We start from the raw sequence: 19,252 nt of genomic DNA, 5'->3' as shown, positions 1-19,252 counted from the left end.
GAAGTGCTCGCGCCGGAAGTCTCTCGCGTCCCCGCCTTCCCATTGGCCGAGGTGTGGGCCTGCTCCAACCCGCTTCCGGCCGGGCCCGAGGCGGGCGGGGCCGGTCCCACGGCACTTCCGCGCGGCCCCGCCCCCTGCAGTCCCTTTTTGGCCGCTTCCGGCCACAGGCCCCGCCCCGTCCGCTGGGCCCCGCCCGCCGCTCCCCGCCCCGGGCCGGCCGCCCGGCCCCGCGGCCCCGCTTCCGGTGCGGGCCCCGCCCCGGCTCTGGCCCCGCGGCTGCCGAGCAGTCGGAGACGCAGCTGCGGCGCCGGGGCCTGAGCGGCCGCGCCTCCTCCTCCTCCGCCTCCTCCTCCTCCTCCTCCTCCTCCCCGTCGTCCTCGCCGCCGGCGCGCCCAGAGCGCGGCGCACAGGTGAGGTCGCGGCGGGGAGCCGGGGCGCCGGCAGGTGGAGGGGCTGGGCGCGGGGAGCCGGGGCAGGTGTGGCGCGGGAGGCGTGCGGCGCGGGGCCGGGGCGGCCGGGAGGACCCGGTGCCCTGTGCGCGGGCCGGCGATCGCAGAGAATGGGATGCGGAGCCGGGGCTCGGTGGGATGGGGCGGGGAGGGGGCTCGGGAGAAGTGAGCGAGATGGGGCTGGAAGGGGTGAAGAACGGAGGGAGGGGAGCCGACCCCGGGAGGGAGACCCCGCGCCTGCCGGAGGCGTGCACGGCGGCCCGGTACGGAATCGCGGGGGGCGCGCAGCGGGCCGTCGCGCCTAGTTTGGGGGTCCGGGAACTTTCGGGGGGCGTGGGGGAGGGGAGCGTGCAAAGGGATGAAGTGGTGGTAGTTTTTCTAAACGGAGACAGGTGGTTTTGTTGTCTGGATCAGCCGTCCGAGAGGAGGGGGCAGGGGGCGCTTGGGAGGGTGGGCAGGCGATGTGTATTGAGTTGTAAGCACTGAGTCATCTCGGGCTTTCTAGCGAGGCCGAGCGACACCTCCCCCTCGCTGGGGACAGCGTGCGGGAAGATGGGGCCGTCAGACAGTTGCTCAGGGCCTGGCAAGGCTTGGCTGAAGAAAGACCGCGTTTGTGATTGTAAGGGAAATTAAAGCGACCGCCGACGTTTGCTTTTAGTCTTTTCGGTGGGGTAAGGGGCGCTGGGGCCACACCGGCGGTGCTCCTGGCTCTGTGCTCAGGGATCACTCCTGGCGGGACTCGGGGGAGCCTTTTTGGTGCCGGGATCCAAACCGGGTCTGCCGCGTGCAAGGCAGGAGCCTTAACCCCAGTACTCTCTCGCCCTCTCTCCCTCTTCCTCCCTATCTCTCTCTCCCCCTCCCCCCTCCTCCTCTCCCTCTCTCCCTCTCTCCCTCCCCTTACTCTTCTGTTTACTTTTCCCTAGTCCACTTTGGTTTTATTTTAATGGAACAACTTTTGTTAACTGAATTTAATCTGGGCGGAAATCTTTCCCTGCTTTGTTACAGTGTAAGAAGGGCTAAGGCAGAAAGTATCCCTGCAGGCATTTAACTCATCCTCACTAAAGTGCCAGCAGAGGAAGTCAAGACAATAAGAGGCAAATTGGAATTTGAATCTTTCACAGAATCCAAAAGGCAAATGCAGGTCTTTTGAGATACTGGCCCTGCCGGGCACCCTTTCAGGGAGGTGGAACCCAGGCATGTGATCTTCCCCAAGCCATTTCCCAAGGGCCCCGTTCGAGAATTAACAGAAAGTTGGATTTTTCTTTTCTCTCTTTTTTGGGCACCAGGTGTTGAGTTTACTCCTCACCCACTCAAATCAGGGTGGGATTTGACTGTATGTGATGCTGGGTCCAAACCCAGTTGGTTGCTTGTAAGACAAGCGCCTTAACAACTGCGCTATTTTTCCAGCAGCTACTTTTTCGCCCAGCTTTGAAAAAAGAATTTTCTTTTTTTCTCTAGCCCATTAACAAAATCATAAAAAAAAACATAGTCATTCTTACTAGGACTGTGATTTCTTCTCCATGGATTTTTAAAGACACTAGAGGCATTGTATATTTTAAACCTCTTTCCAAAACAGTGGAACAAAGTGAATTATCAAAGTCCTAACCTGGAAAGTGTAGCTAGCTTCTTCTTTCTTGTGGTGAAACATTTTACTGGCCATCCCCCCCCACCGCCTGTAGTAATTTTGCATAGTAATTCATTCAGTTATAGACACTTGTTGAGGAAATAACTCTAGAGGTTTGTTGGGGGTGGGGATCTGTGGAGGAAGGGAAAGGGGGGTTAGCAGAGGAAAGGGTGTGAAAGGGGTGTGTGTTTGGAGACTGATCTGGAAGAATGCTGAGAAACCTGCCCCCAGTACGTTTTGGTCTGAAGCCTTTTCTTTTTGTATTTGTCATAAAATGCCAGTATAGAAGTGAATCAGAAAGAAAGATGGGGTTGTGCATTAAAAGACAGCATTAACTTCTTGTTTGAACAATATCGATATCTGTTTTAAATTCATTAACTTGGAAATCTCCAGAGGAATTCCCCGGTTTGTTTTTGAGTGACTGCTGCAATTTGAAACTCTTGTCTCCTCATGTGTTTATTTCTTTCATGTTGCTGAAAGTGGATTCTTTATGAGACTAGAAAGTCCAGTGAGTGTGGCTTAGCCCACTCAAAATGCAGGCTGGCCATCTGACCTGGAAATTTTGAAAAGTTTAAATCCGAGAGAGTTTGTGCTAGGTTCTGTTTTCCCTTGAGAAAAACCATTCTGCCTGGTAGCTCCAGGTCTTGCTTGGATGCTAATACTGTCCCTCTGACGGGGCCAGGGAACACCGCCTGTTCTCTTTTGGCGGGCAGACCCTTCTTTGCTTTTAATTATTGTGGTTTTCATGCGCAGTGACCTTTGTACAGTGCAAGCCAGGTTTGTCTTTTCAGTAATAAACAGATTAATGTTTGGAGATGTTGAAGGAGAGAGATCAGAATGTTTGTCTTCTAGAGTGTCTGCATTGGCCTCCTTTTTTTTTTTTCCAAACCCTTGGAGGCCACCCCTGCATGTTTCTCCTCTCTTAAATCCTCTTCACACTCTGCCTAAACTGCCTCTGTACCCAAAACTTCCAGCTTTCCCCTCAAATGCCCGAGTGTTCTGTGTTCACAGCCCCATGCCCTTCCCTGGAGAAAGGAGCCTTTATATACCTGTTTTACATAGTTTTCTCCCCTCCCCCCTTCTTTCTCCTTTGTGGTGTTTATTAACCACTTAAGGTGTGGAGCCAGTGTGTCTGCCGGGGCCGTGCCCGGGTTCAGAGACATGCCAGTTGGTGGGTGCAGCTGAAGGCAGTGATGGAGCCCCTGCAGCAGCAGCAGCCGCCGCCACAGCCGCCGCCGCCTCACCTGACGGCTCTGCAGATGGATGCCCGAGAGAAGCAGGGGAAGCCCATGAGAGACGCCCAGTTCCTGTATGCCCAGAAGCTCGTCACACAGCAGACTCTCCTCTCGGCCACACCTGGGCGGCCTTCGGGCAGCTCTGCCCTGGGCCCCTTAGCCAGGGTCCCAGCGGCAGCGGCCCGGGTTATGGAACGGAGCACTGTGAACTCGGAGCCCGAGGAGGAGGAGGGAGGGCTGGAAGGGGAGGACGACGGAGATGATGATGTGGCAGAGGTGTCCGAGAAAGAGGGCCAGGCAGCTGCGAAATATTTTCCTGTGCAGAAAGGGGCTCGCCAAGACCCCCGAGCGGGCCCTATCTCAGGCTTGCTCCCCGCCCCCGGGCTCCCACCGCACGGACAGCAAGCTAAAGAGGATCGCACCAAAGAGGCTTCTACGGCCCCACCTTCCGGCCCCGCGGGCGGTCAGCCTGCCTGGAATCTGGATGAGCAGCTCAAGCAGGTCAGTGTTTCTGGGGTGGGTGTGGGGGTCATTTGTTCTCCTGAAGGACTAGCGAGAATGGGGTGCTGCACAGCCAGCAGCTCCCCCCTCCCCCTTGCTGTCCAGCAGCCTAGATGGGAGTCGCTAAAAGCAGTTAAATGGGAGTAATTAAAGTAATTAAATGTGCAAGCTACACCTAATCTCAGTTGTTCCGCGTTTAATGTTAGAGAATGTCACCATGGCCTCTTTGGTTAATTAAAAACAAATGGAATGGGGGGCCCTGGAGAGGCCAGGGATTAAGGCCCATGTCATGCATGCAGCTGACCCTGGTTCAGGTCTCAGCATCGAATGGCCCCCTAAACCTATACTGAAGAGGCGGCAGTGACAACAAAAAAACCCAAAATTGTTTTCATTGTGCTCTCCCCTTCCCCCCCCTGTTGTCCTTGTGATAGCCTTGGCATTTCAGTGGATGTCGTGCTCATATTTCCTTGTGCTTGGCACTTTTTGTTTTGTTTTATTTTGTTTTCTGGCAACAGTGTGGTGAGAAATACATAAAAAAAACCGAGATGTGAAACTAATTACCGTTTTCCTAATAGTAATAGAAAAGAACAATCCTGAGACAGTTTCTTTGCTCCAGGCTAATGCGCGATCATGCTCTGTAAGGATAGTTTTGTTTGGCAGTTAAATGTAATTGATGGGGAGGAGGTTGGGGCTGGGGGACCAGGCTGATGGATGGAAAGTACTCGTCATTATGTGTATTTTCCAACTGAGAGCTTTGTGGCATGATTTCGGTTCACTCTTCCGTCACCCCCCCTTGGTAATGGGGAAGAGTATTTATGTGCCCAGTAAAACCCTTCCTTGCTACACGCAGGGAGCATCAGCGATCCTCAGACAAGGCTGAGTATCTGTCATCTAGTGAGCTTGAAAAAATAAATTCCAGGTTCTTAACAAATTATCTTGGGGAATTTCTATACCCCCTGCAGAATTTCGATATCCCCCTATCTCCCCCCCGCCCAAAACTTTGGCTTCTAGTTCTTTTTCTCTTCCCAGCCTACAGTACGGCTCTCCCTCACCCACAGAATGGGCAAGCCGTGATAGAAGACTGGCAGTTTATGGTGAAACTGGTAATTGCTGGCTATTCCCATCAGCATTTCACATGGCCTCATGGTTGATTTAGAAATCATTTGTGAAGAGCTGTGGGATTACATAGGCAACTGTGAAGTTATATAAGAAAGGGCCTCTGGAACCTGAAAATCGGGCTTGTTCATAGTCAAAGAGCCATGTGCAGTGATCGGGATTTTACAGTGGCAGCATCTGCAGGCAATTCCAGGGCCAGTAAAGTGGGGTTCAAGTCCCATCTCTTCCATTCATTATTACCCTGGGGATCTTTTGCTCTGGGTTTCCTCATTCCTCTGAGCCCATGCCATCTCATCTATGAAATGGAAGTGATGAAGCTGAACCCGGGGAGCGGCCCAGAGGGCTGAGTGCGGCTTTGCATTCGGGGGCTTGTGGTGTCTTCCAGCACTGTATGGGCTCCCCCCGAGCACCATTGGCACAGCTCTTGAGCATTGCTGGATGCACTCCCTCACCCCTCCCTTGAATAGGGGCTGCGCCTACACCCAGCTCCAGGTTGATTTCTGGTGTACCACATGGTCTCTGAGTGCTGCCTTGGTGTCCCTGGCACTGCAGGGTCAAAGCAGCACCACATCCTCGCCCCGAGCACTCAGCTTTCTATCCCAGTTGGCTGAGAATTGCCAGGATTGGTCCATGCCCCCCTGAGTCCTGCTTGGGAGCTTCCCCTGGCCTCCCCACCCCCGACATGAAGCAAAGCTCCCCGCAATGTTAGGATGATTTACTGAGCTGGCACGATTTGGGTGATAAATGCCCCAGTTGCTCTCTGACACAATCCGTTTGGTCCCTTGCGCCATCCATTCAGACACAGACACGAGGCTGCTAGTTGCGGAGATGCTCCGAGCCTTTCCCCCTCCGCTCGCCCGGGAGGCCGTTGGAGCTCGAGGACTTGGCTCGCAGGATCCCGGCTTCACCAGCAGCAGCCTGGCCCCCAGCCCAGACCCGCCTCCTGGTTGATTGCTTTGGTTTAGGAAAACATCTGTGAGTCGCCGGCAGCCCCCGCACTGCTGTATGGTTGGCAGGGTTCCATGCCGGCCGCTGAGTCAGCGCCTGGCGGGATCCCGCCTGACAGCGCTGGGAAAGTTCAGGCCCGAGGCGGCTGGGCTGCCCCCACCTTGGCAGCCGGCCAGCCTCCGCGCGTGTGTGCGGTCGTTCCTAGAAAGTGCAGCCGCGTGCGAGGAACAAGTGGGGCTCCAGAGCCTGTCTGTCTTCAGGAAGTGCAGCAGGTGTTGAGGTCAAGCCGTCAGAGCTTTGAAAGCAGTGACTCTTGAGAACTGGCATGTTGCACGTGCACACGTGTGTGCCGGGGCTGGCACCCAGCACCGGATGTCGTGGCGGCAGTCCTGTGGCCTCCTGGCTGGCTGCCTCGGCGGCTGGCTGTTGGCTTCTGAAATCCCTTGAGTGCACATTAGATTTTGGAGACATGCTCCCTAATTATAGACGGCCTGGCAGAGCACCTGCCAGTGTGCTTCATAAATGACCACGTAGCCGAGGCCTCATGTTGCACCCTTAATGTGTCGTCTGTCTGGATTTGGAGGTACAGAACTGGGTTAGGGGGTCACTGGGTAATAGTGACCTGCAGCCTTAGATGGGGAGATCTAGTACAATGGTTAGGGAACGTGCTTTGTGGCTGTCCCAGTTTAGATCCCTGGCCCATGTGATCTCCCAGACATCACTGGGGCAGCCCTGGGGACCCTTAAACATTGTCAGAAGGCCCCTGCATTGCCAGGATAGCTCAGGCAGCATTATATTTGAGAGCCTGGGCCCTGAACCCCCACTTCCATGAGCTAAGTATCACCAGGAGTGGTGCCCGCACCCCCTTAACAACACTTAGGAGATGAAAACAAACCCCCCCAAAAAAAAAAACAGAACCGGGCCGGAGCGATAGCACAGCGGGTAGGGCGTTTGCCTTGCATGCGGCCGACCCGGGTTCGATCCCCGGCATCCCATATGGTCCCCCCAGCACTGCCAGGAGTAATTCCTGAGTGCAAAGCCAGGAGTAGCCCCTAAGCATCACTGGGTGTGACCCAAAAAGCAAAAAAAAAAAAAAAAAAAACAGAACCTCTAAGGATGCACCTCATTTTTCATTGGAATGTGAATTTATATTTGTATTTGGGCCACACCTGGCACTCAGGGATCACTCCTGGTGGGTTCAGGGCACCATACTGGTGTTCAGGGATCAAACCCGGGTCAGCTTTGTAAGGCTAATTTCTCACCCTCTGTATAGCGGTTGAACCCGTGGAATTAATTTTTTTATTTTTTGCTTTTTGGGTCACGCATGGCAATGCACAGGGGTTACTCCTGCCTCTGCACTCAGGAATTACTCACGGCAGTGCTCAGGGGACCCTATGGGATGCTGGGACTCAAAGCCGCGTGCAAGGCAAACACTCTACCCGCTGTGCTATCGCTCCAGCCCCTGAGATGGAGTTTTAAAGTCAGTAAGGTCTTTGTCCTCCTTTGATGAATCTTTGCAGTTTTTCTTTTTTGAAGTAAAACTGATTTTATTTGGACAGTTTGAAGGGAAGGAGGAAGAGAAAGTGGGAGAGAGTGGAGAGTATCATGCTCAAGAGTCAGCCCGGGCTTCTCATGGTTGGAGAGAGCCCTACACGCATCCCAGCATTAGGCAGGAAAGCATGAAAGAACATAGCTCAAGAGGGGAGATGCGGGCGACACATGTGCTTGGCCACATGGGCTCAGGCAGCATGTGCGGTGTGGTTTGTTTGTATTTGGGGGCCATACTCAGAGGTGCTCAGGGGCTACTCCCAAGTCAGTACTCCGGGGCCTTGGGGTGCCTGAGATTGAACCTGGACCTCCTGTACCCGAGCATATGTGTCCGCCCCTTGAGCTCTCTCTCTCGCTCCTGACTAGTCCTGCTTTTAATAGAGTAATATAAAAATCCTTAGAGATTTCAGAAACTTTCTAGTTCTGCTTTGGAGGCAAGGGACCAAAACTATCTTCGGGAGAGCTTTTTTACAAGTCAGCACAACCCAGGAGACTAGCTTTTTTGTTTGTTTGCTTGAGGTCTTTTGTTTCTTCCGCAGCTATCTTCTGGGGAGCAGAAATAGAGGGCCCCTTGTTCCAGCATCAGTGCCAGAGATCTTTTGCAGTTGCCACAAAACGATCTTATTGTTAACGTGTTAGATTGTCCGTTTTCTTATGCAACAGGCATTCACAGACCCTTCTTGGGCTGGGCCTGGCTCCCTGAGCCAAGTCAGGAAAACTGCGTTGTGGGCGTAGTGATTTTCTTTGTTCCTGAGTCAGCTCAGGCCCAGCTGCTCGGCCCAAGCTATGGAGCAGGTATTTTATCTTATTGATTTTTGGTTTTGGGGTGATCTCTGGCAATGCCCAGGGGCTGCTCCTGGCTCCATGGTCCGGGGGCCATATGAGATGCTGGGGATGTGCAAAGCAAACCTGCTGTACTTTTGCTCTGGCCCCTGGCTATTTTAAAGTGAATTTCTATTCATCATGCTCACACTAAGGTAAAATGTTTTCTTTTTAAAAATTGTTCTTTGGGGATTTTTTTTTTTTGAGGGGGGTGTTGAGGGGACCATATGTGGTGCCAGGGATTGAGCCTAGGTCAGCTGCATCTGAGGCAAACACCTTGCCCACCATACTATTGCTCTGGCCCATGAAACGTTTTTGTAGCAACAGTATTTCGCAAGATTTGGGGCAGGGGTTGGAGGAATCTGATAAGGGAAAAGCAAAACTTATTTGAAGCCTTCAGTGATTATCTTTGGTTTCTGACACCCTACAAAGTCAAACTAATTTTGTGGCTTCTTGTTAAAGAAACTCTTAGGAAATAATTGCTTTTTAGGGCTTGGGTTCGAAGAAAGGGGGTGTTCTCTGACACCAGAGTGATGGGAAGACCGATAGAACTACCGAGCCAAGCCTGCTAAAGCCCATCAGATTTCACTGGGGCAGAGTAAATAGCTGTAAAAAAAGTCAGCGGACAAAGAGCCGAGTGTCCCCTCTCTGAGGGAGATTGGGAGAGTCCTGTCAGCGTACCGCCAAGTGGGGGCTGCCGCTGCCTGGAGGAGTGGTCGTCTGCCCTCCTGGGCGAGTCCTGGGCAGACTGTACAGGCTTTGTCTTTCTTGAGCCCGTTGTTGGAGCCAGAAGCACAGCCTCCCGCCCTCGGATGGTGGGATGAGCCATCACTCCAGTGGCCTGTGGAAGCCCACGTGTGTTGGGTTTCTTCATACTGTGGCATTTGCTTGACTGTTGATGGGGAAGGAAGGTTGACTGCTGGCTTCCAGAATTTCACTACCAGGAGTTCTGTAAGGTTGGGTTGCTTGGGCAAGACCTGTTTTCCCTGGAACATCGGAAGCGCTTGTGTCAAGATTGTGCGGGTTTTATTGCCCGCAAAGATAAGGTCGTTGGTGTTCCTTCGCTTTCTTTGGAGGACTAGTCATGGAGGAGTCCAGTCTAGATCTGTGGTCTCTGTTGCAGGTCATCCCCTCCCACCACGTCCTCAGGGGTGTCTGACTGTGACCTGAGGCATTTTGGATGTCACTGAGGGTGGGAAATGTGCTCCTGGCATCTGGTGGCTAGAGCTGCCTGGGATAAAAAATCCTACAGTGCGAATTCATGTGGTCCGCTTTAGTGTGTGGCCTGAGACCCTGGGTTTGGGTCTTGGTAACTAAAGCTTGACTCGCTTGAAATTTTCTTTACTTTTGCAAGACCTGTTGAGCTCATGTCTTCTTTCTGGAGTCTTCTGGATGAGCAAACTGGTTTGAAAGAGGATTGGGCCCTCGAACTCTCCTGTGCAGCTCCAGTGCTAGTTCTTCCATCTTAGCCTTCCCCGGCGTCTAAAATAATCTGAGGTGACTGGCAAGTAAGCTTGGTCATCCTTCTAGACATTAACCCCACACGATTAAGGTGCAAATGCTCAGCACACTTGTTACTTAGTAACAGACTTAATTATTAATCAGCAGTGGCTTCAGAGCTAAAAGATGTGGTTTTGATCCCAACTCCACTGCGGGCTGGCTGCACTTCCTGGGGCAGGTGCCCCAGAGGGCCTCTCGGAACCCTTGCATGCCCCTGTGTTGGAGCATCTCCTGGCCATCCTCGCCTGGTGATCACACAAGCGTAGCAGGAAAATCTGCACGACCTGATTTTTATACAATTGGGAAACAGGGCCTATGGAGCTGGCCCTGTGGAAGCAATTGGTTTCTCTGGAGAACACAGCAACTGTTTCATTCTCCTCTCAAGCTTCTAAGCTGGTGCTGCATTCCATTCCATACAATTCTGTTGTCCACTAGTTGCCATCTGCACACGTTCATCTGTTACAGAATGGATTACGGGGTCAAGAAAACACTTAATCTTCTAGAAAATGAAAGGGAAAGGCAGGGAGCTGGTATAGCGTTGAAGTCCTGGCATGCATGCGCCTGACCTGGGTTTGATTCCTGGCACCACATGCCCCCCAAGCATTGCTGGGTGGGTGCAGCCGCGAAGCTGACAGCACTGCCAAGGTGGCCCAGGTGGCCCTCGTGGACCTCCTGCGTATTGCTTAGGAGTCCCCCTTAGCCCCCTATCCCTAAGATTAAATAAAGTAAAAATCGAGAGGGAAAGCAATAAGAAAAGTGAGGAAAGTTGTGTTTATTGGTAGAAAGAGAGGAAGTAATTTCAAAATTACACGAACAGGCCCACCCAAGGAGGCGCCAGAAATTAGCGTTATGACGCTCACCTCACAGTGTCTGTAAAGACCTTACAAGGGTCAGAGAAGAACGTGAAACCTTTTTGTAAGTTGGTATCACTAGATTGAAAAGTCACTGGAACTGAAGTTTTTCTTGAAGTTTTTCTTTTCTTTCCTTTTTTTTTCAGCTTTCACTCTTTTGTAGCTAGCTTACAGTTCCTAGATGCTACTATAAACTTTGAACATTCTCTGGAGCTATAATCAAATCCAGTAGTCATTAGTTCTTGGAAACAGTTCAGGATTATGTGATCTGAGACTGCCTTTGAAGCTGCTTTCCATATTAAAATAGGGGTGTGTGCATATCTTTATGGCTGGCGGTGAAGTAAGCTCTATGTTGAATTCTTATGTAAGAACACGATCAAGAACCTTCTAATCCAGGGGCTGGAGCATAGTACAGTGGGTGGAGCGTCTGCTGCCCAGCCTGGTTTGATCCCTGGCATCCCATATGGTCTCCAAGCACCACCAGGAATAGTTTCTGAGTGCAGAGCCAGGAGTAACCCCTAAACACTGCCGAGTGTGACCCAAAAATTAAAAAAAGAGCCTTTTAATTAGTCTCTCTGTCTCAAATCCCGTTCTTTCCAAATTTCAGGGACTTTTTCCATCAGCAAGTCTAGATTCTCTTCCGATGCTTTCCCCACCTCTGTGTATGTCCTGCTATTGCCCATAACTTGAAAATCGCTTATCAAGAAATTCTGCTCTAGGGGCTGGAATGATAGCACAGCGGGTAGGGTGTTTGCCTTGCACGCGGCCGACCCAGGTTCAAATCCCAGCATCCCATATGGTCCCCTGTGCATTGCTGGGTGTGACCCAAAAAGAAAAAAAAAAAAAGAAATTCTGCTTTATTTGTTACGTGGAAATGAGATCACTTTCAATACAGTGGAGAAGGTCTTTTTTTTTTTTTTTTGCTTCTCTTTCCTACTCTCCCTCTCCTCCCTGCCCCTATCGTCCTTCCCTCTCTCACTCCCCAAGGAGGGAACCTGAGACATTCAAGGCTTGTGCTCTGGGACCCAGCAACAGCACCGCAGGTAGAGTGCTCGCCCTGCATGCATTCGAAGCGTCCAGCCCAGCACCCTTTATGGTCCCCTGATCCCACCAGTAGTAATCGCTGAGTACATCCTGTGTGGCCCGTAAGCAAATAAACAAGGGGTTTGTGCTCCCCATCCAGATTTTAAACACTTGCCCTTGAGCCCTTGTCTGCACATCCCCTTCCGACTTGCTCTCATTCTAACTGGTCCCCCCTCTGGGCTCTGTCATGAGAGCTCTTCTCCACATGTTCCCCTTGAATAATTTCACTCTCTGGGACTAGCCACAGTGGGACTGGGAGAAGTCTCAACGGGCCTTACATACAGAACAACCCCTGGCTTCCTTCCCTAGTACCTCATGGTCCCTCTGAGCACCAATGGGGAATATCCCCCTTCCTCACATATCTGGGTGAAGCCCAAATGTAAACAAACAAAAGAAATAGCCACAGCTGTTGACTCTGGGACATGTTTGAGCCCGTTTCTGTCCTGTGCTCAGTGGGTTTATTCACAACTTTCTGCTTGTCATTTTCATTTAGGTGTTTCACTGGCATCTCGGTTTTTAAAATTGAACTCTTTGATTTATTTTTATTTGCGGCCACACCCAGCTGTGCTCAAGGCTCACTCCTAGCTCTGCACTCTGGAATCATTCCTGGTGGTACTTGGGGGACCTTATGAGGTGCCAGGGATCAAAGCTGGGTTGGCCACATGCAGGGCAAGTGCCTTCCCTGCTGTACTCCAGCCCCAGGTTCCCTTTTGATGTTACGTATTCTGCGGGTTTGGACAGTTTTATGATGAAATATACCCACCATCCTACAGAACCATTTCACTGCCTTAAAAATTTCGGAGCTCTGCCTCTTCGTTTTACACCCACAGCCCTTAGCAGTTGCTGATCCTTGCACTGTGTTCAAGTTTTTCCTTTTCCAGAATGTCATTTAGATAGAATCAGAGACTACAGTCATTCCTTAAATAGTGACATGATCTCGATTCTGTGTCACACTGTAACTACATGAGTGAGAAAAAGAAATTCCAGCTGACAGTGAATGAGAAAGAGCCTGGTTCCATTATAGATTCTTTCCTCTTTCGTGTTTGGCTACACCCGGCAGTGTTCAGGGGTTACTCTTGGTTCTGTGCTCAGGATCACTGCTGGCGGTGTTTGGGGGACCATACAGAATGCCGGGGACCAAACCTGGGTGGGCCACATGCAAGGCAAGCCTCATACCCGCTGGACTACTGCTCCAACCCCTTTCATAGGTTACTTCTCTTAAAGTTGAAATTTCAAAACCCTGTTAATGACTTTAAGTGAGGACTTGCTGGGGCTGTAGAGGAAATACAGTGGGGAGGGCGCTTGCCTTGCACGTGGCTGACCCAGGCTCGGTCCCTGCATCCCACGTGGTCCCCTAAGCCCCGCCAGGAGTGCTTCCTGAGTGAAGAGCCAGAAGTCAGTCCTGAGCGTCGCTGGGTGTGGACTTGCTAAAAGCCTTTACCAGTCCGCCTCTTTTCTCAGTAACATGGATTTAAATTTCCCAGGTAGTTGCTGAGGACATGACCTCATGTTTCTTTTCATCTCTGAGTAATACTGTATTGTACCACAATTTATTCATCGCCTGGAGAGTATCTTGATTGCTTCCCAGTTTTCAGCAATTAATGAATAAAGCTGGCACAAACATTTGTGTACAGGTTTTTGTGTTGACACATGTTTTCATCTCATTTGGGTGAACACCTAGAAGTGTGATTGCTGAGTCATTCGGCAAGAGTGTAGTTTTCGGAGTAACTGACAAGCTCTCTTCCAGAGTAGCTGTACCATTCTGCTTTTCCATGATCAGTGAGTGACAGCTTCTGTTATTCCACATCTTCCCTAGCGTTTGCTGGTGTTAATCTCCGGGGCCTTGGCCATTTATTTATTTATTTATTTTTGCTTTTTGGGTCACACCCAGCGATGCTCAGGGGTTACTGCTGTTTCTGCACTCAGGAATTACTCCTGGTGGTGCTTGGGGGACCATATGAAATGCCGGGGATTGAACCCGGGTCAGCAAGGCAAACCCCCTACCCACTGTACTGTCGCTCCGGCCCCTTGGCCATTTATTTCTTACTTGGTCAATATTTTTCTTGAGGGCTGAGAAATATTACACAATGGGCTAAGTGCATCTTTGTGTCCAGGATGCCTGGGTTTAGTCCACTGAGCACTGCCGAGCCCAGAGCCCAGAGCCAGTAGCCCTTGAGTACCACTAGCCCCCAAACACAACAAAACGGGCTGGATCCATAGCATAGTGGATTAGGGCACTTGTCTTACACATGGTCGACCCAAATTTGATTCCTGGCACCCCCATAGGACCCCTGAGCACCACTGGGTATGGCCCAAAACCCAAAAAGAGGAGAAAACGAAAAATACTTATTGTGACCACTGTAGATTCACATGCAGCAGCATGAAGCAGTGTGGAGGGCCCTGGTACAGTTTGCCAAGTTTCTCCTGATAACTTTGGTTTCAGTTGGGGCTGCTGTGGGGTGCTCAGAGACTCACTCCAGCTGTGCCAGGAATGGTACTGGGGGCTCCCACAGGGGTCCAGCCGTTGCGTTATCTCCCCAGGCTCTGATGGGAATGCTCCATAAAGCTAGTACGCTATCATCCTGCAGATAACGACAACTTCCCACCCACTGACCGTCGTTTTCTCTGTCCCCTTTCACCCCCCCACCAGTATTGCTGTTGCTTGTGTGGCGCTTGCCTTGTGTGCTTGCCACACACCGAGGTGCCCTCACTGGGCCTCCCTCACTGGGCCTCCCCCACTTGCATGCTCCTGGCTGTGCCCTGGTGGTGCCAGGCAGCTGGTTGCTAGGCCCAGGCTGGCACACGTGGCTGGCACTGGAATCAAGCTCATGCTTGCAAAGCAGCTGCGTTTAGTGGTCACTGAGCTCATGGCCTCTGCGCTTAGATGTCTCCGGTTCTATTTATACTCTCTCTGTTTGAAGCCCTTTCAGTTGTACGTTTAACACGTTTAGAAGTTTTTGGTACTTCGTAAAGGCAGTTGGGAGCTGAGGATGCGGCATTATGGTAGAGCACTTGCCTTGCATATGTCAGGTCCTGGGTTTGATTCCCAGAATCACACTGGTCTCCAGATAACACCAGGAGTGTGTCCTGAGCACCAAGCTGGCAGTAAACAAACAGCTGAGCATAGACACTTGCGGGACCCCCCTCCCACCCTAAAAGTAAAGCAAATGCATTTGAGGCTGTGGATCTCTCTCACTTTTACGTATTGCACAGATACTGATAATGGAATGCAGCGGTGCTAAACATTTATAATTTGAGTGTGGTCACTTCTTTAAGTCATGGATTGTTCAGAAGAGTTTTTTAGCTCTGAAATATGAGTTTTACCACCCCCCGACCCCCCCCGCCACACACACAATTATTATTGTATCTTAATTACATTATGGTAAAAGAACTGGGGTGATGTCAGTTTTGTGGAATTTGTTACCATATCCTGTGTTCTTCTGTATGATCAGCCTATAAACTTTTTCTCTATGTAATAGCTGTGGGGTTGTTTGTGGGAGTCAGGTGTCGTTACTCAAATCTCACATATCTTTGCTAAGGTTCAGGTGATCAGCTTCAGAGAAAGGTAAATAAAATTCCATTGCAGGCCCATTGTAGGATTGGGTAAATTAGCGTTGGTTCTCTTTTCTTTTAGTTTTTTGCCAGTGGTGCTTAGGGATCATTCCTGATAAAGCTTGGGGGACCATATAGGGTGCTGGGGACCAAACCTGTGCTGGCCTTACCCATTGTGCCATCTCTTTGGGCCCTGCTTGCCCCAGTTCTTGTGTAATTGATTATTCATGGCTTTAGATTCTTGAGCAATCATCATTTTGATGATTCCATTCTCTTGCAACTATGCTGTTGCAAGTCTCTAGTCAGTCTAATTCTCTTTGTAATTGTTTCTCTCAAATTTTTAACAGTCATCTTTCGAATTCTGCTATTTTTTAGCCTTTTCATTTATCCACTTGATTTGCTCTTCAGCCTGATTTGTGTCTTTTCCCCCTTTCACCTCTGTTCTTTTTCTTTTGGGTTTTGGGCCACTCCTAGCAGTGCTCGGGTCCACTCCCAGCAGTGCTCCGTGTCCACTCCCAGCAGTGCTCCGGAGGCTGCTCCCTGCGGGGGTGTCGGGAGATGTTGGTGCGGGGCCTCTGCCCAGGCCTCCGTCTTGCAAACTTATGCTCCAGCCCCATGCATCATCTCTTTGGCCCTTAACCACTGTTTCATTTTGTTTGGATTTGGGTCTGGGAGCCACATCTGGTAGTAGCTGAGTGGTCAGTGTCTCTCCTGGTGGTGCCCAGGGAACCATGCGGTGAGGGAGAGCACTGGGTTGGCCTCGAAGGACAAGCATCCTAAGTGTATTATGTCACTCTGACTCCCTTTGATTGCAGTTTATTTAGTTATTGGGCCACATGTGGCAGTGTTTGGGGCTTACTTCTTACTCTTACTTCATTCTTACTTCATACTCCTGGTGATGCTCAGGGCCATCTGGGGTGCCAGAAATAGAACCCAGGTCAGCCACATGCAAGGCAAACGCCCTACCTGCCATACTCTTGCTCTAGCTCCATTGATCGCTGTTTTAATGAAAGTATGTGGGTCTTTTTTTGTTTGATCATTTTTGTGTCTTTTGATTTATAGTGTCAACTCTTCCTGTGATTTTTTTTTTCTTTTTTTGGGTCACACCCAGCAATGCACAGGGGTCACTCCTGGCTCATGCACTCAGGAATCACCCCTGGCGGTGCTCAGGGGACCATATGGGATGCTGGGATTTGAACCCGGGTTGGCCGCGTGCAAGGCAAACACCCTACCCGCTGTGCTATCACTCCAGCCCCTCTTTCTGTGATTTTTTTAAGTGCTTAGCAAGAGATTTCATCTCTATGTGCTTTTTTCTTTCTTTCTTTCTTTCTTTCTTTCTTTTTTTTTTTTTTTTTTTGCGCCTTTTGGGTCACGCCCAGTGATGCACAAGGGTTACTCCTGGCTCTGCACTCAGGAATTACTCCTGGCGGTGCTCGGGGGATCATATGGATGCTGGGATTGAACTGGGTCGGTGCGTGCAAGGCAAACGCCCTACCCGCTGTACTATCGCACCAGCCCCTCTGTGTGCTTCTTGAATTTTATAAATCTGTTTGTAGAGCTTTTACTCATTAGCTCTTTGAATGACTTTTCAAAAACCTTATTTTAGGAAATTGTTTGGCTTTATTTTGGAAATCTCAAACATGTAAGACAAGATGGAAATGAATCACCTGAGTCTGCCCCCACCTTTCAGTAACCTTCCGCCACTCTTCATACTCATGTGAAAGAGGCTTCTGGCCGGTTCCGTTATGTCTGATCACTGGGCTGTGGCTCCTGCTGGTGTTCTGCTGTGGTGGCTTCCATCCTCTTCATGGTGTCGTTTTGGGGTTTTTGGGTTTCAAATGGGCTGATTTTGAGTTGGTCTTTGTATGGGAGTTTCATGTGCTTTGGATTATGGAGACAGTCCTCAAGAGAGTTTTGTTTCCTCTGGTCACTGGTTTGGGATAGTGTGCACTTGGAGTCTGCATCTGTGCCGGGGGAGGTTTCTGTTTTGGAGGAGCTGTTCGTCCATGAGGCTCTGACAGATGGCACGGTGTCTTATATCTACTGTAGGAGATGCTCTGTGGGGAGTTTCTCCATTCTGGCTGTCTTCCCCCTTATTGTTTTTATTTTCATATGTTATTTTGTTTTTGATTTCTGGGTCACACCTGGTGGTGCTCAGGGTTTATTCCTGGCGGGGCTTGGGGGATCGTATGCGGTGCAGGGATTGAACCCTGTAGGGCCGCAGTGAAAGATAAGCACCCCACCTGCTGTACTATCATTCCGGCCCTTGCCTGCTCTTTTTTAGTCTTTGAAACTTACTTTAGGTCAGAAAGACAGTTCGGTGGGCTTGGCACATGCTTTGCATGGAGGAGACCTGGTTTAATCCCCAGCTCCTCATGGTCCAGCCTGGTCCCCTTGAGCGCCGAGCTGGGAGTCCCACGTGTTACGACTAACACGTGATGATGTATGCTGATGTTCTGCTGACTCTTAGCGTTAAAGGAAAAGTCAGCCTGACTCCCGTTGTTTAGTTGAGATATTTTTTGAGCTTTTTCTGTGAAGACATGTAGGTGCCTTTGCTGTAACTCCCTTTCTCTTTCTGGGTGTCGGGACTGGCTGTGGCGCTCCAATGTCCCAGCTGTCGCTCTCTGGGTGGCCGCACTCAGTATGGATGTGCAGGTCCTTGGTCGCTCGGTGAAAGCAGACTGCTGGCCCAATCCAGGGACTGGACTCATCTCTGACTCTCAGGCAGCTGCCTACATGGCTGGCCAGGTTCCCTTGGGTGTAGAGGTGTCTTCATGCCCAACCTGGTGTTTGCATTTTTTTTTTTGGCTTTTTGGGTCACACCCGGCGATGCACAGGGGTTACTCCTGGCTTTGCACTCAGGAATTACTCCTGGTGATGCTCAGGGGACCATATGGGGTGCTGGGAATCAAACCCAGGTTGGCCTCCTGCAAAGCAAATGCCCTACCTGCTGTGCTATCACTCCAGTCCCCTGGTGTTTGCATTCCCCCCCTTTTTTTTTTTTTTGGTGGGAGGAGGTTTGAGGCCACACCTGGCTCTGCATTGAGGGATGATTCCTGGGCAGTGCTCAGGGATCACTCCTGGCAGTGCTCGGGGAACTATATATGAGTATCACACCCTGGTCCGCCGTGTGCACAGCAAGTGCCCGCCTGTGGTCTCTCTGGCCCCTTCATGAACACCCCATTTCTGTACAGCCCCTCTTATATCATTGGGTGCTTGTCACCTTCCCCAAACACATACTTTTTACTGCTTAATCAGAAAATGTCCCTTAGCCCTTTTTTTCCAAGCCATCGGATTTGAATTGAGCTCTGTTGCTGGTAAGAGGTAGGGGGGCTCTTTCTGGTTCCTCCTAGAGTTACCTGACAGCGGAAGGGGGCGCATCTGATAATTAGCACTCATCTTCCCAGGCCTGGGCGGTTTAGCTTAAGAGCCGTAATCCTGATCTTATCAGGAGGGTTTGTAGTCCAACAGTACTGCTTATAACAGTATCTGTTTTGCTTCCTGGGGCTCCTCTGACCTGTTAGGGCTCTCTTCTAAGCCTGCCCATTACCTGTTTATGCTTGTCCTATTACCTCCCAGGATCTGGTAAAAGGGTGCGGGGGCAAAGATGTTTTTCTTTTCTTCCTGCCAAACTCTAGACTCCTAAGATGGCAGCGTCACCCAGTTGGCCAGCAGCAGACAGGCCACCCCTGCAGCCATGGGGCTGGCAAAGGAGATGGCTTCTGTGCCACTTATTAAAATAATAGTAATGCATAATGCAGCCAGGGTGCTGTGCGGCCCGATGCTTTATTTGTGATCCCTATTTCAGACCATCAGGTTGGTGTCCTGATCGGTGTCCCGGAGCCTATAAGTTTTGCTGATGAGGTTTAGGTCCTCGGAATTTGCTCGGATCCTTGACCTCGGGCTCCGAGTCTATGGAGAGTAAACAGAAAGCAAACACAGAGTCCTGCAGAAGTGGCCAGAATGTGTGGTTGAGTTCTGAGGACAGCACAGTGTCTTCGAGGGTCTCTGTGGGGAGTCAGG

General features: G+C 50.8%; 1 protein-coding gene across 2 annotated transcripts in view; it reads left to right on the top strand.

Moving 5' to 3' along the window:
* The first annotated feature begins 258 nt into the window (after positions 1 to 258).
* Positions 259 to 19,252, top strand: part of ARID3B (AT-rich interaction domain 3B) — a 42,987-nt gene continuing 23,993 nt past the window's right edge. For both annotated transcript variants that reach the window (XM_004611736.2, XM_055131543.1), the window contains exons 1-2: positions 259 to 410; positions 3,189 to 3,809. In XM_004611736.2, coding sequence (XP_004611793.2) covers positions 3,267 to 3,809 — 543 coding nt within the window. In that variant the 5' untranslated portion in view covers positions 259 to 410; positions 3,189 to 3,266. The remainder of the gene's footprint in view (positions 411 to 3,188; positions 3,810 to 19,252) is intronic.

Source organism: Sorex araneus, chromosome 3 (assembly GCF_027595985.1).
Source record: "Sorex araneus isolate mSorAra2 chromosome 3, mSorAra2.pri, whole genome shotgun sequence".
NCBI lineage: Eukaryota > Metazoa > Chordata > Mammalia > Eulipotyphla > Soricidae > Sorex > Sorex araneus.
This window is presented reverse-complemented; position numbering and strand designations above follow the sequence as displayed.